Source organism: Balaenoptera borealis (assembly GCF_965194805.1).
Source record: "Balaenoptera borealis genome assembly, chromosome: 12".
NCBI classification, from domain to species: Eukaryota; Metazoa; Chordata; class Mammalia; order Artiodactyla; family Balaenopteridae; genus Balaenoptera; species Balaenoptera borealis.
In genome coordinates, this window is record NC_138869.1 from 87666185 (window position 1) to 87692752 (window position 26568).

Consider the following 26568-nt stretch of genomic DNA (forward strand, 5'->3'; position numbering starts at 1 on the left):
CAAAATTATTATATTCCCTACTTTAAGATAAGGGATATTTAGGCCATTATATCACTAATGATGGGGAAAAATAGTATTGTTTTAGTTCTTAATTTCAAAAGCAGTTTTCATCTATTTTAACTTAATACAGCATACCTGGTGGGCTTCTATTATATCATCTGCACTTTACAGAATGGGAAAATGAAGGCAGAGAAAATATGAATGTCTTGCCTAAAGTCATACCCCGAGTGGTCAAGGAAAAAGGAGCCAGAGTCGAGAGGTAGAATTCACATCTTTCAACCAGGAAACATGGTTATCTTGGGCTGCAAGTGAGCAATGCTGGCAGTGGACAAGGCTTTCTGAAATAACTCTTAGTTCCTTCCAAGAAACTGAACTACTTTAGAAATAAAAGGAAATTTTACTCAGGTAAATTCTCTGGTGCCAGAGAAATTTTTAATGATGATTGAAACTTTGCCTACATCAGGATACTCAAGGTCTCCAAGGCAGATTTCTCTGATAACTAATTAGGCCTGAGTGTCTAACTTTTGTTACTTACACCATATTAGTAGAGCTTATTTGCTGTATGAATTCTTTGATGTCTAATAAGGGCTGAACTTACACGGAAGGGCCTCCCACACTCATCACATTCATAGGGTTTTTCACCTGTGTGGATTCTCTGATGCTGAATGAGACCTGTGCGCCCACTGAAATCTTTCCCACATTCTTTACATTTATAGGGTTTCACTCCAGTGTGTACTCTATGATGTCCAATGAGATGTGAATGTTGAACGAAGGCTTTTCCACATTCGTCACATTTATAGGGCTTCTCTCCAGTGTGAGTTCTCCTGTGTTTACTAAGGTCTGAGCTATGACTGAAGCTTTTTCCACAGACATCACATTTATAGCGTCTTCTTTCCCTCTGTTGCCATTCGAATCTGCCTTCACTTTCAATAACATCTTTGGATTCAGGATACTGAGGAATAGCTTTGGTAAGTCTGTTGTTTATTTTCCCAAGGAATTCCATGTCTTTGGGTATATCTTCCTTCTGGGACAACTCTTCATTCTTAGTCTTGGTTTTATCACCTGTAACAAATTAACAGTATACAAACAGGTCCTATTCTAGGTTTAAGAAGCAAAAAGCCTATGGAATAAAGAACATGTAAATGTTAAAAGTGTGTTATAAAAATGAAAAGTCACATGCAATGCACAAATTAGATATTTGGCACCATCAAAACATATACTGACAATATAGGGAAGAAATTAAAGAAGAGGCCAGTAAGGAAGATAGCAGGATACATTATTTGTGAATAGATTATGAAGAGAGGAAAAGGCAAAAATGTGGACAAGGGGTTACCTGGCAATCCTGTGCAAATGCAGAGTGGTAAATGGGGACTACACACATGCCAAGGATAATTAAGAGGGATAAACAGGGAGATTAGAAAACAGATGGGGAGGGAGGTAAAATTTTGGGAGAAACATGAGGGGTCTGAAACCTAGGTAGTAAGTGGGAGTAAAACCAAGTAAAAGTGACTGGAGAAGGTAATGGGATCAGGGGTCTGAGAGGAATATAGTGAGTCGGAACCATTAAAGGAGGGAAGTATGTATAAATGATAGTTAGCTAAAAGCAGAGAGAGCATGCAGGTCAGGATAAATGGAGGAAGATAAGCAGGAAGTGACAGTGGATGGCCTGGTGTATGTGCTGGGTTGAATCCTTTTTCTGAAACTAATGTCCTCCCTATCATCTCCTCCTGTCTAAACCCTAGCTTGGTGGTTCTCAAACTTTATTGTGCATCAGAATCATCTGGATGGCTTACCAAAACATTGCTGTGCTACCTACCCCCAAAGCTTCTGATTTGATAAGCCTGGAGTAGAGCCCTGGAATTTGCTCTTCTTGGTATGACAGACACTGCTGGTCCAGGGACTGCACTTTGAGAGCCACTGGCCTAACTGTTATTCAAGGTCCATCTCAAATGCTGTCTCCTCCAGGAAGTCTTCCCTAACCTCCTAAATCGAATGTGCTCTCTCCCTCTTTCTGATCCCCATATCCTCAACCCCAAGCTAAGCATAGAACTTGGCACATAGCAAGTACTCAATAAATATTTGTTGAGTTGAATTCTATAAGAAAATAGGTGTTTTGATGACTTGGAGGGAGTAAACCTATTTGGTCTTAATGCTGGGTGTCACCTATTTGGTTATGATGAAACCTCCATCTCAACAGGCCTAGGAATCCCAACTGTAAAACAATCATTTAATCACATATAGTTTTCAGTGGTTCACTCGGTATGACGGAAGAAGCAGCAAGAGCTATTAGAACATTTCAGTGCCTGGGCTGGGTATGGAAAACACTGGCTCTGGACTGAGCGCCATGAACCCCGTTCTTCATTGTCATCACAACGTCCCCATCCTACCAAATCTTCCTCAAATCTTACCTTCCTCCTTACAATATATATTTTTTAATCAGGCAATATATTTCTTAAAGTTTGGTTATTTGCTCTAAAATGATATTGTTTTGGAATCTAAATACCATATTATCTCAGGCTAGAAATTACAAGGACTGGATTAGAGCCAGAAAGTCCAGATATCAGTCCTGGCTTTGCTGATAATTGTTTAAATGTTGGCAGATCATAACCATTTTGGTTTCCTTATCACCTCTGTGCCCTCCTCCTTTCCTATAGTTTGATCAGATGACGAAATGTATGATAAAGCATGTGTAAAAGTATAATGTGTGGCAGAAGTATTGCTAAGTTAGTAGGTTAATGATCATTAAGCAAATCACAGAAATCAGAGACACCCCCATACCATTAAGAAAAGTGTTTTCAAATATCAACATATTGGCTCCACAGCTTCTTTTACATACTGGAGTCACTGATGGTTGGTTTTCGGTGGCTTACTGATGAAGATGAATATCTTTTTAAAAAGGATAGAAAGAGTTGGCACTTGTGGTCAGTTTACCACCTTCAGGGGAATCTACCAGTCCTTAGGATGAGTCTCTCTCCTACAACTTCAGGAGAAGTCTGGAGAAAAATCCCTCACCAGGACTTCAAAAGATTTTTTTTTTTTTTTTTAAATACAGCGTCAGTTTTCCTTGTTCAGCAATTCAAATTATAACCCTCTCCCTTACATCTGCAATTGAACAACATAAAGAAAATTGTATGGAAACTGTCAAATGGGAACTTTTCTCATCTCAGGGACCTGCAGTCTACTTGGCCAACTGGAGTTTCAGGGCTTTGTTTATGTATCTCTTCCAAGTGCCAGCTATTCCCAGGCTAATAGGATTCTAGGAGATCTTGTTTCAGAACTGATTAAATTAGGAGTATTTCATTTTAGCATCTTCTGCCAGGGCCATTCTTCCAATTTTATTTTGGCATATCCAAGAGTCCTTATCAGTTACATTCCAGATAAGCCCAGTCCTGCTGGTCACTGAGATGAGGGTATGTCCATAAAGACCATTTGATTACCATACGTACAACTTGCTTGACAGTCTAGAGGGAAAGAACAAGGTTAAATGCTGACTGAAGTGAAACTGGAACAAAGTAGACTATCACTTACTGCTACCGGAGAGTCAGTGTTGTGGGTTAAGAGAACATCCAAAAAGTTCCCTTTGAAATACCTGACAATGTGCTACAAAGAACTGCAAGACACTCGGTTCTCCAAGTTCTCTCATATGTGAAGATAATTCTGTATTAAGTGACCACTATTATAATTTCCAGGTATGTTTACAGAGACGAGTCCCATTACCCTAGCCAACGGCTAATACTAATAATCTTGCTGATATGGATAAAATGAAAATTTTAAAATGAGATATTGCATAAAAAAGTCTCTCTAGGGCTTCCCTGGTGGCGCAGTGGTTGAGAATCTGCCTGCCAATGCAGGGGACACGAGTTCGAGCCCTGGTCTGGGAAGATCCTACATGCCGCGGAGCAACTAGGCCCGTGAGCCATAATTACTGAGCCTGCGCTCCGCAACAAGAGAGGCCACGATAGTGAGAGGCCCGCGCACTGCGATGAAGAGTGGCCCCCACTCACCACAACTAGAGAAAGCCCTCGCACAGAAACAAAGACCCAACACAGCCATAAATAAATAAATAATTTTTAAAAAAGTCTCTCTATTTAACAATAAATTTATTTTAAAAGACACTGGCTTTTTGGTATATTATCATGATGGTTTTAAAAAATTGTTCTACTAGTAGGCAGGAGACCCAGTTTTCCCTCTAACTCCTTATGGAAACTTGGAAAAGTCACAATCACTGTGGGTATATCTGTTTAATTGTAAAATGAGGATTTGGACCAGATATTACATTCTTTTAATAAAGTTGAGAGGCATTTCTTCAAATGTATTTGTTGTGATTTCTGCAGGGTTTTTTCCTTTTTTTCCTTTGGTTTTGCTTTGGTGGTTTTGTTTTTTGCTTGTCTGTTTTTTGGCGGGGAGTATAGTGGTAGTGGGAACACAGATAAAAATTGTGTAAGATTGCCAGGGCTGTACCTTAGAAAAAAAGTCATATTAATACTGTTCAATGCAGACAAAGTAGACTTCCCTAAGAAGTCATAGGCCTCAAGGATAGCTAGATTTCATGAAGTATCTTTTGGTAGATTAGATTAAGAAAATACAATTCATATTTTAACTGTATAGTATTCCCTCGAAGGGTTATTTTGGTAGCAGCACATGTGTAAACCTCTATAATTTTAGGTATAGGAAGTGTGTAATTTTCTGGACTTACATTAATGGGAAGCAGAGTGAAACTGGTCCAGAAGTATTTGTAAAAAAAAAAAAAAAACAGAAGGAAAGATATCTAGAATTTAAAGTTTTGCATAGATAAGCCATTAGTCATAATAATAATAATTCTCTGTGTTCTACGCAGTAGAATTTAGCACAATAGACACGTTAAATTATTATTGCGACGTATTTTATAAGTTCGTGTCCTGTCTTCTCTCAAAGGTGAGGAGAGAAGCTTATATGGCTTCTCACAGAAAAGAAGTGAGGATTCCACATAGTTAAGCTTACTAAAGCTTATTAAAATAGTCTGCCTCTTTCAGCTTCTGCCTCCTGATAAGGCAGGAGACTTAAGACTTGCTAAGACTCATTAACTTCTAAATGCCAAACTCGAGGGACTATTATCAGTCCTCATCTTGTGTTCTATTAGTAGCATTGATTACATCTGGTGAACTCCTCCCCCACCCCATGGGCCAAATAGCAGCTTTTAAGTCTAATGAAAAACTGAAATATAGTTCTTTCCATGATAGGGCAAGCGTAGGAAGGGAGATAGCATCTTCCACAGTGAGGTGAAGGACAAGCAGGGAAACTTAAAAGGGAGAGGATGAAAGTGAGAAAGCTCCTCTCTAACCTAAGGAACCAGCTCTTCTCTCATAAACACAAACTCCTGCTCCTTACCATTCCTTTGGGGCTCCCCAGATTCCTGCTCCTGCTGGGTCTTCTTGTGATGGAGCTGGATAGTCAGTGACTCATGTGGCCTTCTCAAGGGGGCCAACTTGTCCAAAAGTGTGTCCTGTCTTTCTGAATTGGCTGGGACCTGGGAACAATGAAGTATGATTGGGCTTGCAAGGTAGATTTTGTGAAAGAACTTCAGAGAAAGATCAAAAGAAGCATGTGCCAGGGGCCAGGGCCATAGAAAAGAGGACAAATTCTCATTCAATTGCAAATGGCAATAATGACTAAAAATGAAGAGACAGAGTCTAATCTATACAGTTCAGGACACTGGAGAATAAAATTCAGTGCCTCTAACAGTGATCTGCAGAGGTCCAGAATCATAGAGTCTTGGGACTTGAAAGGTACCTTAAAGATTGAACCCAACTTCCACCAAATGGGGGCATTTCTTCTATAACCATGTGGTCCAATACGATAGCCACTAGCCAGATGTGGTTACTGAGCACTTGAAATGTGGCTAATACAAATTGAGATATGTGAAGTGTAAAATACATTCAAATATTGAAAACTGAAATAAAAAAATGTAAAATACCTCATGTTTAATATTGATTACTTATTTTTGGTTAAATGAAATATATTTAATTTCACAAATGTGGCTACTAAAAATTTAAATTACATATAGGGCTCACATTATATTTAATTACCATATATTAAATGTATATTTAATTACATGTATTAAATGTGAATGGGTCACAATTAGACCATGCTGTTCTGTATTATCCTTATTATCTACTTGAACCACACCTTGAAGGGGAGTTTTTTATTACAAGGTAGCCTATTTTATGTATAGGTAACCGTGAATGTTAGAAAATTGTTTGTTTTCCTCTGATACCTTTTTGCCTTCCTACAGTTTCTCACTGATCCTAGCCTTCCAAACTGACATAGAATCAGTCTAGTGTCTCTTTTTACTTAGTCACACTTCAGTTATTTGACACTGGCAGTCAGTCCCTAAGCCTTGTTCTTCTCTAGGGTAACATATTAAATACCTTCAGGTGTTCTTTCATATGCTTTTGCTTTGGCTTGGTCTATACCCTGATCTCTCACAGCCAAATGACCGCCCCCTTCCCACCTGCTTTCGAGGTTCATCAAGCTCTCTCTCCAGATCCTCCAGCACAGTCACCGCCTCCTCTCCAGTCTCTGGATGGTGTGCCTGCACCCATGCTTGCAGGTCCCTAGGGAGAATGCTCAGGAACTGTTCAAGCACCAGCAGGTCTAAAATCTGCTCCTTTGTGTGGCATTCTGGCCTCAGCCACTGGTGGCAAAGCTCCCAGAGCTGGGTAAGAGCTTCACGGGGTCCAGGTGCATCCTGATAGCAGAGCTTCCTGAAGTGCTGCCTGAAGAGTTCCCTTCTGTGAGGACTGTACTTTTGTGAGATGGAGTCCTGTCCCCCATAATGGTCTGCCTTAACTATTAAAAGTCCTTTTTGTTCCTCAGGTTCCAGGGATGTGGCCATTCTGGGCTGTTTTTCAGAAGATTAAGCCTCTATCTGGAACTGATTCAAGGAGAATCTCTTAGAATCTTGTCTCAGAGAAAAATCTGTTACCATAGAGAAATGACAAAAGCTGCTGTGAACATAAACACTGATAAAGGGAAGCAACCAGAATTGAGTAGAGAAAACCGTCTGATAGGAGGCTGTAAATAAGAACACTGAAGCAGGAGCATGGATTTGAATCTGGGCTGTTGTGTAATTTAGAGCAAGTTACTAGATCCTCATCTGTAAAAATTCTCGTGTTTCTCATAGTGTCGACGTGTAGATTAAATAAGTATGCAAAGTCCTTGGCCTGAGAGCAAGCACTAAATAAACGCTAAGTATTAACAGCGTTGTTAAAAAGCTCTTTCATTCCACAACCTGAGATGTACGGGTCCCTAGGATGCACTGGTTGTGGGGTACATGCGCCAACTCAGGATGGGGGTTAGATGAATGTCCTCGCAGAGCAACTCGTAACCAGTGTTCCCTTTCGCTCCGTTCTCCCGGGATGTCGGCCCAAGTCCTCTCTCGTAGCTATGTCTGGAGGGAGGGGACAGCCTGTGATGGGGAGGTGTGGGGAGACAGCTGCTGCAGACCACGACTGTGCCCTGCCCCCTCCTCCACCCAGGAGCAGGGAGAGACTCACCTCGCGCGGAGAGGTAGAGGTGCGACAGCTAGCGTCTTTTGGGCGGCCCGAACAAAGGTTAGACTCAAACCGACCAATCGGCGCTGGGTTGCTGTCAGCTGGGCACTTCCGGGCCGCTCTAGGAAGCCTCGCCTCGGTGGCCTCTGCCGGGCTTCCTACCCTCAGCTCTAGCCCGCGGAGGACCCGGTTCCTGTACATTTGACTGATGGGACTTAGGCGCCCGCAAGCTGGTTTTTTTTTTTTGCTCTTTAAAAAAAAGTTTTCCCTCTCAAGATTTTTTCCCCCACTTAATTATTAAATAAGTAATATGGGTATGTAATGCATTCACATGGTTCAATGTTTAAAAAGAATTATAACCTATAGTGGAAAATAATCTAAAAAGAATATAGGTATAACTGAATCACTCTGCTGTACACTCGAAACTAACACAACACTGTAAATTAAGTAAACTTCAATAAAAAAGATTTAAAAAAAAAAGGATAACTGGCCCCCGCATCTAGATTTGACAACCGTTTTTCGTGACATATACTATATCATTCCATAGGTATATTACGCAGGTTTAGATTCCCTCACCTTCACCCCCAAATACACACACCCATACACAAATGGTAACAGTTCTGCAACTTGTTTTTTTTTTTTTTTGCCTCCTACTAATTGATTTTGGAGATTGTACATAAAGGGCTTCTTCCATCTTACTCTTTTTTAAAAAGAATAATCACATAGTATTCAATTATGCCATAATTTATTAATAATTACACTATTGATGGTCAAGTATGTTGTTTCCATTCTTTTATTTTTCAAACAATGCTGCAATAAACTACTCTGAACATCATAATTTCTTGTGTGTAAGGATATACCCATAGTATATATTCCTAGAAAAAGATTTACTAGAGCACAGAGTAGGGGCATTTGTACTTTTCTTAGTGCCAAATTACTAATCATAGAATGCATCTGCGATGTTTACCTATACTTGCCAACACAATGTTACAAAATATTTTGATCTTTGCCAAGCTGATGGGTAAGAAAATCTTAGTTTTTTTTCTCCTTCTTTCTCTTTCTTTCACAAATATTTATTATTCACCTACTGTGCCAGGCACTGTTCTAGAAGCTGGAACTAGTTTAAGGTAGAACAATGCCCGTACCTTCATAAAACTTATAAGTGTGTGTGTGTGGGGGGGGGCGGGGGTAGGGAGGCAGGCAATAAACAAACAAGAAAAATATATAGTGTATCAGATGGTGGTTGTTAGTGCTCAGGAGAAAATAAAGAAAATATGGAGTTTGGGATGAGAATGAAGTAGTAATGCAATTTTAAAGGGGTGGTCATCGAGGACCTCATTAGTACATTGACTTGAGCAAAGACTGAGGGAGATGAGTGGGCCCTAGGGGTAAAGGCGTGTCGGGGAGAGGGATAGAAAATGCAAAGGCCTGGAATGGAGAGTATTTGAAATAATCGAAGAACAGGAAGGAGACTTATGTGTCTGGAGCTGAAGGAGCAAACGGGTGTTGGGAGTAGAGAGAGAGAGAGAGAGATGAGGGTCTTGTGTGAGTGCAAGGATATTGTTTTGTACTCCAAGATGAAAAGCCATTCAGAATTTCTGAGCAGAGGAGTAGCATGATCAGACTTAGGCATTGAAAAGATTTTCTGGCTGCTGTGTTAAAAATAAACTTGTAAGTGTGAAGCTATTGCTACCTTGGAGTGGGGAGGGACTTTCTAAGTGTGACATAAAAAACCCTGAAGACATAACTGAAAAGCCATGAAGAGAAAGATAAACGGAACTGGTGATGGAAAAATTTAGGAATTTTGAATGAAAAAAAAAACACCTAAAATATAAGCTCAGAGTAAAATATACCACACATCTCAAAGACACAGCGCTGATTTTCCTAATAAGCAAAGATCTCTTAAAAAAAAAAAGAAAAGAAAAACGTGAACAGGCCAGTAGAAAAATTGGCAAAGGACCTAAGTCGTCATTTATAGAACACAAATATTGATAGACAAAAATGACTGTTAAAAAGTATTCAAGTTTACTACTTAAAGAATTTACATTAAAACAATAATGAGATTTAAAAAATCTTTTTGATTACTTAAGACAAAAAATCGATAATATTCAATATTAGAAAGTGTGTGGAAATAGAGGCACTGTTGTGTATTTTTGGAAGACAAGACCTCTTAAAATTAATATGTCCGTACTCCTTGATCCAGCAACTTAGCTTCTTTGAATTATCCATATAAAATACTTATACAAATGTTTGAACATGTGTACAAAAAGACAGTTTTTATTTAAACTGGGAAACCCAAATATCCAGCATTTGGGAATTTAAATTTCTATATACCCAATCACTTTTTAAAAATTTTTATTATATTTATTTGGCTGCGTTGGGTCTTCGTTGCTGCATGTGAGCTTTTCTCTGGTTGCAGTGAGCAGGGGCTACTCTTAGTTCTGATGTGCAGGCTTCACACTGTGGTGGCTTCTCTTGTTCGGAGCACAGGCTCTAGGCGTGCGGGCTTCAGTAGTTGTGGCTCATGGGCTCTAGAGCGCAGGCTCAGTAGTTGTGGTGCACCGGCTTAGTTGTTCCGCGGCCTGTGGGATTTTCCTGGACCAGGGCTCGAAACCCATTTCTCCTGCATTGGCAAGCAGATTCTTAACCACTGCGTCACCAGGGAAGCCTTTATACCCAATCACTTTTAAAACTAAAAACTATAAGATGCCAAAGACATATTGAGTAAAAAAAGTAAGTTACAAAACAGTATGATATGATCATTTTTGTCAAATAATCATCTTAAACGTGTTCTCAGTGATTATCACTTGGGGTAAACTTACAGAGAACTTGCATTTTACACATTATATATTTCTGTTAAGGTTTAATTTTTTATAAAAACTTAATACTGGTGTCAATAGAAAAAGATAATTGTTTTTAAACCCTATTTATTCTTCACAACTTACAATTTTCCTGTTTGGAGAATGCCATCAATATCTCTTTTTTCTCTCTGAAATTCTTTGCCTGACAAGTCATCCTGTAAAAGAGTATAACTCCTTTAAGATGAAAATCAGATCTAACTTCCCTGTGCTTTGGGCAAATATAAGTGATCAAGTAAACCTGGGTGGAACATTTAGAAAGCGTAGAAATGAGTGACTTTCAAGTAAGCTTTAGAAAACTCTCCTCTCTGGGTAGAAAAATTTAGACAAAGGATAACCCCTGTTCTTTTTTCATTAGAATTACATGATGGAAAGCCAAAGCCCTTTCCCTTGACTGTGGCATAATATGTCCCTCATAGACAAACGAGCAAGTAAAAAATCTAGAAAATGCTTAACTATTTCCTGTTTCCCCTTTAGTGCATGGTGCACTATCAGCATGTTTCTCTCTCCTTATTTAGTGCCTTGTTGTATCAAATTCTCTTATCAGGTTTTCAAACACAAACCTTGCTAGAGGCCGTGAACTTACTGAGTAGCCCAGAGTATTCTTCAGCTACCCCTGGCTTCAGTCACTCGTCAACTTCAGAGAATCAACACACCAGCGCCTTGGAGCACCAGCTGTGGTAACTTGAGTGGTTGAACACCAGACAAAATGAGGCTTCCAACCACTGTCACAGATCCTGTTAAAATCCTGGCTCTGCCCTTGGCTTAGGCATGTCCTTCCTCTACTTGGATAAAGCCTCTCTGACCTCTTTGCTAAGGCATAAGCAGACAGTCTATGTATGACAAGGAGAGTCCTTCCTCCCCCCCCTCTAGTTATATCTTCCAAAACTACCAACAAACAAAGCAAAGCAAAACAAAACCCCAGAAAAAACACTAGTGGACAATTTTTAAAAAATATCAGCACATGGTAGATGTATATACTCACTTGCTTTCATTATTTCAATAGAGAGAAAATAAATGAACTAAGAATTCAACTCAAGAAATCAGAAAAAGAATGAGAAAGAAATTCCCAAGGAAAAGGTTAGAAAAGAAAAATAAAAGTAAATGAATTAAAAATAGAAAAAGTCACATTAATAAATAAATCCAAGAATGAAATCTTTGTAAATGAGCCCATAAAAACAACAAACCTATGGTAAATCCAAGTGAGAGAAGAAAATTAAGTTATCAATGACAAATAATAGCAGATGAGGAGGTAAGTATGCTACCAAAATTTTAAAAAAATCTTAATGAAATTGATGGTTTTCTGGGAAAAAACCATTCGTTCCGAAATTCATTCAAGAAGTAGAAAAATCTAAATAAACCAGTCCTAAAGAAAATAATTGAAAAAACTATCATAGAATCATCTCCAGAAAGGCTCAGAAAATTCTGTAGCATTTTAATTTTTTTAAAAGTATTTATTACATGTGTAGGACAAATTCTAACTTTTCCATTTGGAATATAAGACAAGTAGAAAGAAAAGAAGAGAATCATTCCATTTTCATCACCTAAATACAGTCACTACTGATATTTTGTTGTCATTCCCTTCCAATTTTTGATATTTTTAATCTGTTTTACATAGTTGTGTGATTTTATTCTAAAAGCACTTTAACAGGCTATTTAACATTTTAATGTAATAAAAACTTTTCATTTTATTACAAGCTTTTCATAAGAATAAATTATATGTAGACATTGAGATATAATAAATAGTGCTTATAGAAGAGATGGAAAGTTTACATGAGATATATATTGACCATAAGGTGCTTGGTATAGTGTCTGGGACACAGGGGTTCAACAGGTGGTAGCTATTATTGTTATACTTTGCAAAGGGCTTTTCCTTTTGCGTATATTATTATTTAATTTATAATGGATATTACTATCTCACAACATGCTTTTTCCTCTTTAGTGGAACAGGCAAGCCACATGCCTCGCAGAGAGAGGCCAAGAATATACTATTGCTCCTCAGGAGAATCCTTCTGCTTGTTTGGTTTTGCTAAGAAGGTAGAGTTCAGGCTGAGCAGAGTTCAACAAGTTGGGGCTTAGAGTGGTAAAGAGGGGCGTCCTGTGTCTCAACACTCAGAGACCCATGCAGGACCAGGATCCTGAGTGGTACATAGAGTAGTGAACTCAGGTTTGGGTTAGGATCTTTCATATGAGGGATTTGGCCTACATGGCATAGAAATAAAGGGTTGATTATTACTCTGAAGTCACTGGGAGGTCAACGATCAAAACATGGGCTCTAGCCTCTACAAACCCTCAACTTCCCCTTCATGTTTCTTTAAAGGTTGCTTTTTCATTTATTATGTTTTCACTAATTTTGCTTCCATTTCCTGTTCGAAGTTTGTTTTTCTGGCATCTCTGGTCTTTCCCTTTTCTCCCTAACTTCTCTTCGCTTTCCTCCTCTCGTAGAGTTTATCCCCATCTTTCCATTTCTTAGCTGCTTTTTCTTTTCACTTCTGCCTACTCTCCCATTAAGGCCTCATCCCACTGCTTTCCCACAACTGCTCCTATTACTGAATGTTTCACATTTCAACGGTTCTCTTTCCCAAATGGTCTCTGCTTTTGGCCTTGCGTTTTTTCAATTTTTCACTTAATGTTGACTCCCTTCATGTGTGTTTTTATGTTTTTCATCTCTCCCGATTAACTGGTCTCTAAGAATTTGGTTAGAGGCTATTATAATTGACTTTCAATAGATTACCTATAAATTCTATCTAAAGAAAATTTTAAAGTGGCTTTCCTCTACCTTCAGGTGCTCAAAAGTTACATTTTAGAATTTATTATTTAATCTAAATCTTCAAACTGTTGCTAGCAGAAAACCCTTTCTTCAGAGAAATCTTATTTAGGAGGCCAATATTTAAAACTAATTAAAATGAAGCTGTTTTGGTGGTAAGGGACCTAGAGCCCTGAAGCCTCTCTGAGAAACCCTTAGGGCAGGGGCAGGGTTCACACAGACAAAATGAATTAAGGGGGGTACATAAGACAGTAGGAATCTGTGTGGCAGTGGGGACCATGTCCAACTAGACAACAGTGATAATCAGCTCCAGTCAGTTGATCCCACATGGGAATGTGGTGCCCAGGGTTGCCACATCATGCCTTTTTGTAAGAGAATCTGGAAAGTCAGAGTTTATGTGAACTTAAGTAGTTGCAATAATTTTATCTCACCAAAAAAAACAAAAAAACTTTGTGAGAAAAATGCATGTGAAGGCCAACTACAGCCCATTGGCCTGTTTGCCCTCTCTGGTTTAAGATGTGAAAGGTCACTGGGAAATTGCATGGTAAATCTTCTTGCTCTACTGCCACTAACCCATCCTACCCGCGCAAATCATAGTTCATTCCAATATTACAAAGTGGCTTTTGTATTGCACAATGTTTTAGTGTATGTAATTGATTGGTTAATGTATTTTATCAAGCTAACCAAAAATTCATGTTTTTTTAAAAAAATGCAGATCAGATGTTAATTCTAAATTCACACTTTAGACAAGATTATTATTCTATCTCCAAAGAAAACGGCAGAATAAAAAGGGAAGGGGAAAAGAAAGAGTAGTAATCTCTAAAATCTTGTTGTTTGTCTAACAGACCATTTAGATTGCCTGAGCCACTTGCTTCAGAGAAGAAAAGTTTGAGAATATGGAATGAGCCCTTCCAAAGTCCCAGTTCATCACATGATGTGCTTAGTGGCAGAACATCACAACGTCTTGCTTGGTAAGCTGTCAGGTGCCTGCCTATTTCAGCCTCTATAAGTATTTTCAAAAGACTGCTGAAATTGCAATAGTGATCACAGAGTTCCCTACATCTAGCTGTGCTTTTCTGATGTCCCACAGGAATGAGCATAGATGGAAAATTCTACATCACTCTTGACATCACCAGGGCTTCTCTCCAGTGTGGATTCGCTGATGTACAGTGAGGTGTGAGCTCTGCCGGAAAGCTTTTCCACACACATCACATTCATAGGGCTTCTCTCCAGTGTGGATTCTTCGGTGTCCCAGAAGATGTGAGCTATATCTGAAAGCTTTCCCACACACATCACACTCATAGGGCCTCTCTCCACTGTGGATTCGCTGGTGTCCAACAAGAGCTGAACTATGACTGAAAGCCTTTCACACTCATCACATTCATATGGTTTCTCCCCACTGTGGATTCTCTGGTGATGAAGAGGCCTGAACTCTGGCTGAAGCTTTTCCCACACTCACTACACTGGTATGGCTTCTCTCCAGTATGGACTCTCTGATGTTGTATCAGATGTGAGCTCAGAGAGAAAGCTTTCCCGCAGTCTTTACACTGGTATGGTTTCTCTCCTGTGTGGGTCCTTTGGTGTTGAATAAGGCCTGAGCTGTAATGAAAAGCTTTCACAATCATTACATTGGAAAGGTTTTTCTCCAGTGTGGGTCCTTTGATGCTGAACAAGGTGTAAACCGTAATAAAAGGCTTTCCCACACTCATCACACTGATACGGTTTTAATTGGCTATGTATTCTCTGATGGTCAGTAAGTTGTGAGCTCTGAATGAAAGTTTTGCCACATACATTACATGAACAGGGTCTCTCTCCAGTGTGGATTCTTTTATGTCTAATGAGGCTTGAGTTTTGAGTGAATCTTTTTCCACATTCATCACATGTATATCTTCTGTCATTTGAAGTGTTTCTCTGATATCTTTCTGTCCATCCTTCATGTTCTTGGGTTTCTCCACATTCAAGAGCCTCTCCATTGATCTGGTCTGATAACTTTTCTTGGGATTCCATATCTACAGTAAGCTCCTGCTTTTGAACGAATTCTTCTTTCTCAATTCGTATCACATCATCTGAAATAAAAAATACAGTATTCAAATGTCACTGAAATATACAGGAAATAAAATGAAACTCTTATACTAGAAGTACACAGCTTCAATATACCAACAAAATGGTTTTACAACGTTTGAGGAGGAAATTGGGAGATGGCAAAGGAAGAGAGGACTAGCAGTGGCTGGACTGGGAGGGGGTGATTCAAGAAAAAAGTGGAGAAAAATCAGGGAGGATTAAGAGTGGTCCAATGAACAAGCATCATAAACAACAGAAGGAGACCTAAGATAAGAATGGGTTCACCAGGAAGGCCAAAAGTTGAGTAGAGAGGGATGAAAGAACAGAAACTGTGGGAGGAACAAAACAAAACAGGAAGCTGACAGTGGCAGGTACCAAGTTGGAGTCATGAAACAGTTCTGTTCAGGTTGCTCTGAAGGCCTCTGGGATCAGCCACAGAGAAGTATCACATTTGTAAACATGCAGGACAAAGAGATTAGAGTCTAGACACATGGGGTAAAAGAGGATGTTCTCATGTGGGGACAGACAGAAATTGCTTTAGCTCCCAGAGACATTACTACTCTTCTTGCAAAGAACACTGGAAATCTGTCAGACCTGAAGCTACACTCTGTGGGTCATTCGAGATTTCCCAGGAAACCAGTACTAGCACAGAGAAGGTTCTTTAGCAGGCCCTAGACTCCCATCTGACCTCACCCAAGGAAAGCATGATTCCATAATTCCTCTGCCTTTCTTTCCTACAGAGGTTCCTTTGAGCAGAGTCCCAACACCCCCTACTCCTCCAGGGTGGGAGATGTGGCCACTTCCTCAATGATCAACAGTTTCTGAAAAAAAGTGAGATTGTCCCATTCAAGCCAGGTTCTCCCTGAAGTAATCACATTTTTAGGACCCAGAGTAAAGGGCAGAATTTATAACCATGTAGAAATAATGCAAGGAAAAGTGGTTTGCTTTGTGTTATAAAAGATATTCAATGGGGAAAAAAATGGAAAGACTACTATGGAGCCAGTTGAAGATCTAGGATGTAGTACAAGTCTGACCTAACTCTGAGCAGAAACACTGGGCTGACTGTGACAAAATGGGTTGTCTAAAGAGACTCTGGGATGAGCGATGAGAAGGAGCCATGGTCAAACAGCAGATTCCAGATCTCTGAGAGTGTGGATGAGGGAAGAAGCTCACTGGCAGTCTGCCTGAGAAAAGTGACAGCCACTTCTGGGTCCTGGAGCGCCCATTCTGTGAAGGGCAGAAACCCAGAGATAAGGCAGAGCTGAGAAAGAATGTTGCCAAAAGTGAGAGAAGCCTTTCCTCGGGGTCTCCTTTTAGGACAGGAACCTGCAATAATTTCCTCACCAAACCAGTTTGCCACTACGGTTAAAAAACCCTCATTGTTAGTGGTTTATATAAGGTTATCTTAAAGTATTTAGGTGCTTTAAAACTTTAATTTATGTTACAGTTACCTTAGATATATCTGTGTAGAATTTAAAGGCAAATTACACGAAGAGACGCATTTATGCAAGAACATAGTCTTTTAGAGCCATTAGCAAATAAAAAATGGCTACTGCAGATGGGTTGCAAAACAACATTGCACATATAATAGAACTAAAATCCGTATCAGCATGAGAAAAAAATTTATGGGTTAATATAAAAAAGTACAGCATAGAAATTCAATTTCTAACTGTCTAAAAAAGGTTGGGGAAAATGGTATACTTCTAGGCAGGATGGCGCCATGAGTTCACACTTCAGCTCTAAATACACTGAGTAAAAAATGAAAATAAATCTAAAAACCCATCTGTGCTAAAAAGTAAGATAAACATCTCTGTGGACCAGAAAGGAAACAAAAATACACAATGGTGGCTACAGTTGAAGCTGTGGGTCTGCTGGGCCCCAGAGAGTGACTGAAGTCTTAGTCCCAGAGGAAAATGGGGACCTACAAGTACTCCATGAAAGGAGGGAGTAGCACCAGCTCACTGCTTGATGCCAGAGGCTGGGTGGGACACGCAGGTACACACATACACAAGCACACAGACCCATACAGAGAAAGATACAACTCTGACCAAGAACCATGTCAAGCCACCTGGAAGCCTGTGACTACACTGGTGATATTTGTGTATGACATGAAACAGGAGCCCTAAAACCTGGTTCCAGGGGGCCAGGTAACAGTAACAACAGAATAGCTAAACATGGAAGCAGATGATGTAAAACAGATCAGAAAGCACTCAAAGTGAGCCTAGATATGAAAATTTCAGAATGAATTGAACACTAAGAAAGATGGTTCAGAAAGTCAATTGGAACATGAATTCAATCCAGATGAGGTTATTTTCATCAAAAATCCTGAAAATATTAGTAGAATAAAGATACCTAAAAGAGATAAATGATGACATACCATCCATGGCAAATAAGCATGGAATTATGAAATAAAATAAGCAAAAATGAAACAAAGATATGTGGTATAAAAACTGAATAGAAATTTTAGAAGTGGATAAACTAGAGACAATAAACTCAAAGATAACAGAAGAGGAATCCACTAGGATGTACCACAGAGAGACAAAGACATAAAATATGTGAAAAAGTGGCTAAATGAATAGATTGATAAGTAGGTTCTAATCAGTGTATTCTGGGAGTTCCAGAAGAAAATAATATAAGGAATTTTAAAAGCAGCACAATTTAAAGAATTAGTAGCTGAGAATTTTCCAAGAATTGAAGAAAAACATGAGATCTTAGAGCAAAAGAGCATTTTCAGATGAAGCAAGACAAACAAAAATAAAACCCTATCAGGACACACTTTTTAATGAAAATTCAGATCATAAAGGTTAAGAGTAAATCTAAAAGCCACTAATGGATAAAGATGGAATCCCTAAAAAAATTTAGAAGGCAGTAAGACTGATAGTAACCTTTTAATAGCAAATAGAAGCTAGAAGACAGTGAAGTAGTATCTTCAAAATGCTGAGGAAAAAAAATTATCAATTAGAATTTTACCCTAGCTAAACCATGATTAAAAAGGAGGGAGGGCAAAATAAGGGTATTTTCCGACATGCAAAGACTAAGTCTACTACCCAAAGAATCTTGCTAAAATTATTATTATTATTATTTTAATTTTTGTATTTTATTTTATTTATTTTTTTATACAGCAGGTTCTTATTAGTCATCCATTTTATACACATCAGTGTATACATGTCAATCCCTATCTCCCAATTCATCACACCACCCGCCCCCCCCCCCCACTTTCCCCCCTTGATGCCCATATGTTTGTTCTCTACATCTGTGTCTCTATTTCTGCCTTGCAAACCAGTTCATCTGTACCATTTTTCTAGGTTCCACATACATGCGTTAATATACGATATTTGTTTTTCTCTTTCTGACTTACTTCACTCTGTATGACAGTCTCTAGATCCATCCACGTCTCAACAAATGACTCAATAAAATAATTATTAAAGGATGAACTTCAACAAGAGTGAATCCAGAGCAAAGGTGCTGGCATACAAGGACGGTGCCTCAGAAATTGATAAAACATGTCAGAAAACTTAACTAACATCTTACTATTAAAGAAAATGTCCATTTCACATTTAAAAAAGAAACTGGTTCCTAAGAATGACCAACTGTAATCAACGGAAGGAGCTTCAGACAAGTGAAGTGGAAATACAATATGCTAACTGCTGTGACAGAGGTATGCACAAGAGGTATCACATAACTCAAACATGTAGGAAGGTATCAAGAAAGGCTTCCTGAAGGAGGCGACAGCTGAGGTGAGTCTTGAAGAATAGCTCTGAGTTGGTTTGGCAGGCGAGTGGAGAAGGTATGGTCACAGGTGGTGTTTTATGAGTCCAACAGGATGGTGATGTGTGTGGCAGTGCAGTGAGGGTGGCCGGGAGAATGTTGAGCATATTAGCAAAACCCAAATATGTCATGGGTCTGATAGGACAGGGAAGGAAAGAAGCACTGGGAGGAAAAAAAATGGGCTAAACGGGCTTCCCTGGTGGCGCAGTGGTTGAGAATCTGCCTGCCAATGCAGGGGACACGGGTTCGAGCCCTGGTCTGGGAAGATCCCACATGCTCGGAGCAACTAGGCCCGTGAGCCACAATTACTGAGCTTGCGCGTCTGGAGTCTGTGCTCCGCAACAAGAGAGGCCGCGATAATGAGAGGGCCGCGCACCGTGATGAAGAGTGGCCCCCACTTGCCGCAACTGGAGAAAGCCCTCGCACAGAAACGAAGACCCAACACAGCCATAAATAAACAAGTTAAAAAAAAAAAAAAAAAAAGGGCTAAATAACTAGAAATCTCCACTGAAGAGCTGAAGAACAGGGTCTCTGGACAGAGAGAGCTAGAAGAGGAGTGAGTATGAGCAACAGCCTTCCTGATGTTCTCTGCCCAGTGAAATGTTACCCGCTTTTTTTACGACCCAGTTCAAATCCCAGCCATTCTGCTACCACCAGGGCCTGAAGAGGTAGATTTCTTCTCCTCAGAACCATGATCTCCAATTTGGCACATAATCATTCACTGTCTCAAATCAACAGCTATCTTTTTATGGATACTCAACCCCTTTAGGGCAGGGATCCTCAGAGAACCCAGAGTTAGGCTTACACACAGTGAAAGGTACAGATTTACTGACTTCCTAACAGGACCCACAAAGCCCCCATTTTCTGGCTCCTGACCATCTTCTCTCTGCTACTCTGCCTGTCTCTCCACGTTCCAGTCACACTGGCCGTCTTTCAAACCCACCAATTTCACACTTGTTTTTGCACATGCTCTTTTGCCTGGAATGCTTTTCCCCTCTATTATTCACTTGGTTAATTCCTACTCCACTTTTAGGATTCAGTTACCATGTTATTTCCTCAAAGAGACCTTCTCTGTCATCCCTCTCCCCCCATATACAATCTATCATGGCATATTTATTTGTGTGGTTGTTTGTTTAATGCCTCTGTCGTCAGACTATTGTAAGCTCCATGAAAACAAAGATCATGTCCACTTTGTTTATTACACATAGTGCCTTGCACAGTGCCTGGCATATAATAAGTACTCAATATACATCTGCTGAATGATGAACGATTCTAAGGTCTCCAGGGGAGCCATATGACCTAAGTGTCAACACTAACCACAATCCTGTTGGTGTAGAGGGTCCTGAGATTCACCCTTAAGCTGGATCTCCATGGGTTGAGGCTGTAGATATGTTGCTTTCTTAGATGGATCCAGAGGTACTGATGTCTCAGAAAGCACTTCCTGTGCACAGGCCTGGGTTGAAACCTGAGGACAAGCAAGCTCATTTAGGCATCTGAAGGGCCCACAGAGTAAATGATACCCAGAGACCCCACAAAGGACCAGCTTGGATGCTCACTCCCAACTATCCCTCCGCTGAGCATAGGGCCCTTTCCTACCTGTTGGCCTGATTCATCCAGATCCCTCTCCAGATCTTCCAGCAGAGCTACCGCCTCCTCCCCACTCTCTGGTTGATGCTCCTGTGCCCAGTCCTGGAGCTCCTCAGGCAGGATGGTCAGGAACTGCTCCAGCACCAGCAAGTCCAACATCTGCTCCTTGGTGTGTATCTCAGGCCTTAACCACTCACAGCAGAACACCCAGAGCTGGTTCAAGGCCTCATGGGGCCCGGGAGTCTCCTTGTAGCAGAAATGTTGGAAGCACTGGCAGAATAACTCCTGGTTGTTTTGGCTGCTCCCTTTTGTGCCAGATCTCTGACCCACAGCAGGCCCTTTTTTATTAGTTACTTCAAAGAGCTCTTTTGGCTCTTCAGGAACATCTGGAAGGAAAACAGCAGCCATTCCCACTCCAATGGGCCAAGAGGAGGATTGCTGATACGTGTTATCCTTTAGGGCACACTCCTAAGGTTACAGAAACCATAGTTAAAAACATACGTATATGCAGGCTGATTCAATATTTGAGCTCACACACTAAGTCTAATCTTTCTGTTTTAGAAGAAACAGGAGGCTCAATCCCAAATTAAAGAGAATTCAATAAAGAAAACTAAAAAAAAAATAAAAGTTTAAGGCAATTCAAACCTTTTTCCAAGTAGGAGAAGGGAAGTTTGTCAGGAGACTGCATTTTTGACAATACTGGGAATATTGCTGGATGCTTACTTCCTCCAAATAACACCAAAACAATCAGTTGATAAGGCCAACCCAAGTTTGTTCTTAGAGAGCACTACTTGACAGAGTCTTAGTGGTGTCTCCCAGGGAGGAAGGCAAAGACAGGGTATTTATGAGGTTTTGGGGGCTTAAGGCAGATCTTTCAAAGCAGGATAAGGATTGGGCAAGGATCATGATACAATAGTTTAGGATTGATGGGCACAGCAAGGTGCAGAATTTGAGTTGCCGGTTACAAAAAGTCTAGATCCTATCCATTGAAAGTTGAAGAGTTTGATGTTCACATAAATGGATTGAGGGGCAAGTTCTTGAAACACATATAATTATCGGCAACTTTTACTTTCTAGGGCAAGAATTTCCTGGAATAGTAAAGGTATGTTGCTAAAGAAGTGGAATAGTGGAGTTACATTTAGGGAAGACAGTTGAACAGTCAAATTATGTTAGTGTAGGTAGTAGGCTGTGTGGGGGTATGTGATTTCACTTTTCCATGTAGCAACAGACTTAAGCAGGGCCTATGGGTTTGCGGAAATGTGGATTACCAACTAATTAGCATGGCAGGCAGTGGTTAAGGGCGCGGGCTGTGGATTCCAAAAGACCTGGGCTTGAATCCTCTTTTCTTATGTGTGGTGGCTTAACATCTGTAAACTTCTGTTTTCCCCTCTGCAAAAATATCGTAGAGGTTTTTAAACGTTTTATTTTTAAATAATTTTAAACTTATAGAAAATTGCCAGAAAAAAAGGTACAGAACAATCCCCATAACCTTCACCCAGCTTCCCCTAATGTTAACATCTTACATAACCACAGCACAATTACAAAACCAGGAAAATAATGTTACAGTGCGATTAACTAAACGGCAGACCTTATTACATAGGGTTATTTTGAGAATCAGTTAAATTCAGTGCCTGGCACTTAGTAAGACCTCAGTTAGAGGGATGCAGTTACCACTGTGAATTGGTCATCCAGGTGCTGGCTCCAGGGATCACGTCTGGAGCTCAGGTACACTTCTAGGTTTCCGGGCACAGAATATAGGACGATGCAAGGAGGCCCTCTAGTGCCTTCTCTGCGCCTAGCATCTGTTACTCAATGGGCAACTTTCCAAAACACCTTCACCTTCCCGGCCCTAAAGATTAATTTAGGGGATTCTAGACTGGGCTTGGAGAAAGATTGTTTTAGGAATCATTCAAGATAAAGGACATGGAGCCACTTATACATGTCTTCCACTAGTTTGGATCTTCGAAAGAGCAAGACAATATAGTTAGTGAGTTAACAGGCTAGACTACAAACCCCGTTCTCATTTACCGCACTGGCACATCATTGTGACCAACCACGAGCGCAAGGCTCAGGAGGTGTTGGCTGTCTGTGTCCTTCAAGCCACAAGGACCTGGCAGACCACAAAAGGCTTCCGGCAGTAGGCGGCCACGTTGGACAAACGGGTGGTCAGCATAGAACTACTCGTGTTAGCACCAGTAACCCAGGAGTGCGAGACTTAGAAACGTTCTGCGGCGCCGGCCGCCAGCTCGGCCGGCTGCTGCGGGGTCTCCGCGGGCACTTCCAGCGCCGACTGAGCAAGGAGGTGGCTCCTCCCCGCCCGCGCCCAGCCGACCTGGGGGTCCCAGGCCCCGACGCGGGGCCGTCTTCCCGCCAGTCTTACCAGCGCCCGGGGAAGGCGGTGCCCCGGACCTACCCAGCCCCTCGGAGCCCCAGACCTGCCGGCGGCGGAAGTGCGTCCGCGAACCCGGCCCAGCCCTGCGCCTGCGCTTCCGGCGGCTTCGGAAAGGTGCGAGCCGTTTGGCTTGGCCGAGCGCCCCGTGCCTGCAGCGAGGTCTGCACATCAGGACGCCTAGGCCTATGGGGTTTTGATTTGTAACTCGCCTCATCTTAAAAAGAGGGTCCGAGCGCCAGCTCCGCGTCGTTGAGTCCCCCCGCCCTCCCCCGCGCGGGGCAGCGGGCGAGGACCTTCCTAGGCGCGCTTGCCCTCCGAGCATCACTTCTCTAATTCCAGTTCCCCGACCCCGAGTCCTCTCCCCATCCCTGCCTCCCTGGACAGCATCCCTCACTCCGTCCCGACCTCCGTCAACCTGAATGTATTTACCAGGCAGGCACATCGCGCAACCAGCATGTGTCCGCAGTGTTCCCATCAGTACAGTCGCTCCGTCTGGATCATAAATGACCCACAAGGAGAGGAAGGGAAAGGAGGAGGCTTAAGGCACGCTTTGATGGGTGCGGTGCTGTGTGTTCTACTTACAAACCGGAAACACGCAAAAAGCTTAAGTGACCTGCCCAAGTTTGCACAGCCCAGGGACAGGATGCACCCCACGCATGTGTGACCAAGACCTGTCCTGGGATCCCTGCAGCGTGGCCGCAGTGAGAGAGACCACCACTGCTCAAGTTAAAATGACAATTTCCAGGCTTATCGTGTGTATTGACATGAACAAGTGAGACTGCTGCAGGGCTCGGACACCGTAAAAGTTTTCTTTAAGAAAATTAGAACCCCAGGTAGAGAATAGAGTCTTCTGGAAAAATTTAACAACTGATGGTCTGTAGCTTGTAAAGAACGCTTCTACTCTGTAGGCTTTTTAAGTTGGTAAGTGGAGTGGGAAGCAGGTGTTGGGGAAGAAAAATTTTCCTTCTACCTTTCTAGGTTCTTTGGTTGGTCTTATAATTAAATTGACATAAAACAGATTATCAGAAGAAAAACAAATTTAATTTTTTATGTCTAGGAGCCCTGAAGATAAGAGAGGCTTACATGCCATCCTGAGCTGATGAATGGGATAGGGGTCTGGGGCTTCAAAGGGGAGGAGGGTAATTAACAGGATGATAAGAAGAGCAGATGTTTGGTAATTAGATGTTTGCCCTGCCATGCAGATAGGTCTTTTAGATGAAAAAAGTTATCTCTGTTAATAGCTCGTTTTCCAGCACAGGTCCCCAGTCTAAATTATTTCCGGTAGTTAAGGGAGAGGTAAAAGTTTTCCTGAATCTGCTGGGTCTTGATAGTTTTCAACTCAAAATAATCCACATTACAAAGTGGCACATTTTTGGGTAGCCTATTCTGCTCCACTTCATACTCACTTTGCATCTTGCTGAACTCTTCATGAATTGTGGGTCCACTGGAATTTTGTGCTCATGAGGGATTACAAATGCTACACGTGAATGGGGGCATATCCTCTGCTCAGGCACATGCTCTATTGTCCTACTTTACTTCACTTACAAAACACAGTTTGAACGATAAAGTTAAGAATTTCAAGACTGTGACAACAGGGCATTAAACCAAGCTCTTGACCTTCTGAAAGCAGGACACTTGTGAGTGCTAAGGCATTGTGTGACTGCATAAGTCACACATATTTGAAGCTAGCACTACACATCCAGCAGACTCAGTGGGGAACCTTACAAGGGAGGCAACTGTGGAGAAACCTTCAAACAAACAGGTGATAAATGTGGGAAAAATTTCAGCTGGAATTCAAATCTTATCAAGCACAGGAGAAACCATACTGGAGAAAAAACCCTTGTAATTGTGGTGAGTAAGGATATTATGAGGATAAAAGAAGGTATCATGTGAAAGGCATCTTGAATACAGGCATTCCTGTGCTGGTCTAAGAATGTTGTAGTAGAGGTGAGTATTGGCTCTGCCAAAGCAAAATGGACGAACAGAAAAAGTATGACATATTAAATAAAGAAATAAACAAAAATAAAATACATATTAAAAGCTTACAGGGACCTCCCTAGTGGTCCAGTGGTTAAGACTCTGTGCTCCCAGTGCAGGGGGCCCGGGTTCCATCCCTGGTCAGGGAACCAGATCCCACATGCCACAACTAAAGACCCCGCGGGCCGCAACTAAGACCCGGCACATCCAAATAAATAAATAAATAAATATTAAAAAAAAAAAAAACCTTACAAATATCACTTAAGAAACAGGTTACAATTGTGTTTCCAGAATATAAACCAAAATTTTTTCCTAAGGTATATATTGCAGAGCATTTGTTATGATGCTTTTATAAAAATTTCACATTCAGAAGACATAAACGTTGCTGTCTTTCCAACCAAATATTCGTTCTTTAAAAAATATGGAAGAGCAGTGCCTTCAGATGGGAAAGATGGGCTCTAATATTTTAAGACTTTTTTAAATTTCAGGAAACAAAACAAAACTTGGGTCTATAAGAAGAAGTTACGTTTGAGACTGAGAAATTTTGGTTTAAAATGAAAAGAATAAAGGAAGAGTCATTTTTAAATCCCATTTTTTGGTATAGCATGAATTTAAAATTTCATTTATGGGAATTCCCTGGCAGTCCAGTGGTTAGGACTCAGCGCTTTCACTGCAGTGGGCTTGGGTTTGATCCCTGGTAGGGGAACTAAGATCCCACAAGCTGCATGGCACAGCCAAAAAATAAATAAAATAAAATTTCATTTATTTATTATTAATCTAAAAGCTAATAATCATGACATATGAATAGTGGGATTTGGGAAAACATGTTTCATGTCAGAATGAATCCATTTCAAGATACTGACATTTAAAAAATACTTTTGTGTTTGTCTTTTTAAAAAATTCAGATATAATTGACAACATTGTGTGAGTTTAAGGTATACATTAGGATTTGATACACATATATTGCAATGTGATTACTACCTTAGTGTTAGCTAATACCTCCATCACTTCACATGATTATCTCATCTTTTTTTGTGATGAGCACATTTAAGATCTAGCCTCTTAGCAACTTTCAGGTATATAATACAGTATTGCTAACTATAATCACAATGCTGTGCATTAGATCCCTAGAACTTATTCACCTTCTAACTACAAGTTTGTACCCTCTGACAAACATCTCCCCAGTTCCCCCACCTGCAGCCCCTGGTAACAACCATTCTACTCTGTTTCTATGAGTTCAGTTTTTTTAGATTCCAATTATAAATGATATCATGCAGTGTTTTTCTTTCTCTGTCTGATATACCTCGCTTAGCATAATGCCCTCAAGGTCCATCCATATTGTTGTAAATGGCAGGACTTCCAGGTAACTGGTAAATTGAAGAAGGGCCCTTCTTCAGTTGAGGAGGTAATACTGAAGAGGACAGATCTAGGAGATATTTTAGAATCATTTCTGACCCTTTAAGACTACAGGGACTAAAGGAAAAAACCCAAACAAACAAGGCTTAGGTGAGTCTGAAGGATCAGGTAGATGATCTGGCTTCTATTATAAGGGAATAGGAAAGAGGGTACAAAAATTTTAAGACAAAAGAGTAAGTTTACTTTACAGAGCAAGCACTAAATGTACAG

General features: G+C 40.7%; 2 protein-coding genes across 5 annotated transcripts; both read right to left on the minus strand.

The window, feature by feature from the left end:
- Positions 1-410: 410 nt before the first annotated feature.
- ZSCAN16 (zinc finger and SCAN domain containing 16) lies at positions 411-7594 on the minus strand. Its single transcript, XM_082347002.1, has 4 exons — positions 7536-7594; positions 6491-6957; positions 5368-5506; positions 411-1062 (listed from the first exon to the last, which is right to left on the minus strand). The coding sequence occupies exons 2-4, from the start codon at positions 6872-6874 to the stop codon at positions 542-544; spliced, it is 1044 nt and encodes a 347-aa protein (XP_082203128.1). The 5' UTR covers positions 6875-6957; positions 7536-7594; the 3' UTR covers positions 411-541.
- A 7104-nt stretch (positions 7595-14698) lies between these two features.
- LOC309607866 (zinc finger and SCAN domain-containing protein 16-like) lies at positions 14699-26499 on the minus strand. Of its 4 annotated transcripts, none has more exons than XM_082346979.1 (4): positions 23395-26499; positions 20583-21041; positions 20304-20451; positions 14699-15223 (listed from the first exon to the last, which is right to left on the minus strand). In XM_082346979.1, exons 1-4 carry the CDS (start codon positions 23419-23421, stop codon positions 14700-14702), a joined length of 1158 nt encoding a protein of 385 aa, XP_082203105.1. In that variant the 5' UTR covers positions 23422-26499; the 3' UTR covers position 14699. The 4 variants fall into 4 exon arrangements, with proteins under 4 accessions (XP_082203105.1, XP_082203108.1, XP_082203107.1 ...); XM_082346982.1 differs by lacking the exon at positions 23395-26499 and adding an exon at positions 22602-23009; XM_082346981.1 differs by lacking the exon at positions 23395-26499 and adding an exon at positions 22587-23009.
- Between the last annotated feature and the right edge of the window lie 69 nt (positions 26500-26568).

Excerpts from the sequence above, each read along its gene's own strand:
- LOC309607866 (XM_082346979.1), bottom strand. The coding sequence starts at position 23,421 with ATGCTGGTTGCGCGATGTGCCTGCCTG. Across the intron at positions 21,042-23,394 it reads TTGCGCGATGTGCCTGCCTG|GAGTGTGCCCTAAAGGATAA; the intron begins GTAAATACATTC and ends CTGTAACCTTAG. Across the intron at positions 15,224-20,303 it reads TCTACACCAACAGGATTGTG|ATGATGTGATACGAATTGAG; the intron begins GTTAGTGTTGAC and ends TTTTTATTTCAG.
- ZSCAN16 (XM_082347002.1), bottom strand. The coding sequence starts at position 6,874 with ATGGCCACATCCCTGGAACCTGAGGAACAAAAAGGACTTTTAATAGTT. Across the intron at positions 5,507-6,490 it reads TTGATGAACCTCGAAAGCAG|GTCCCAGCCAATTCAGAAAG; the intron begins GTGGGAAGGGGG and ends CATTGTTCCCAG. Across the intron at positions 1,063-5,367 it reads TGGGGAGCCCCAAAGGAATG|GTGATAAAACCAAGACTAAG; the intron begins GTAAGGAGCAGG and ends AATTTGTTACAG.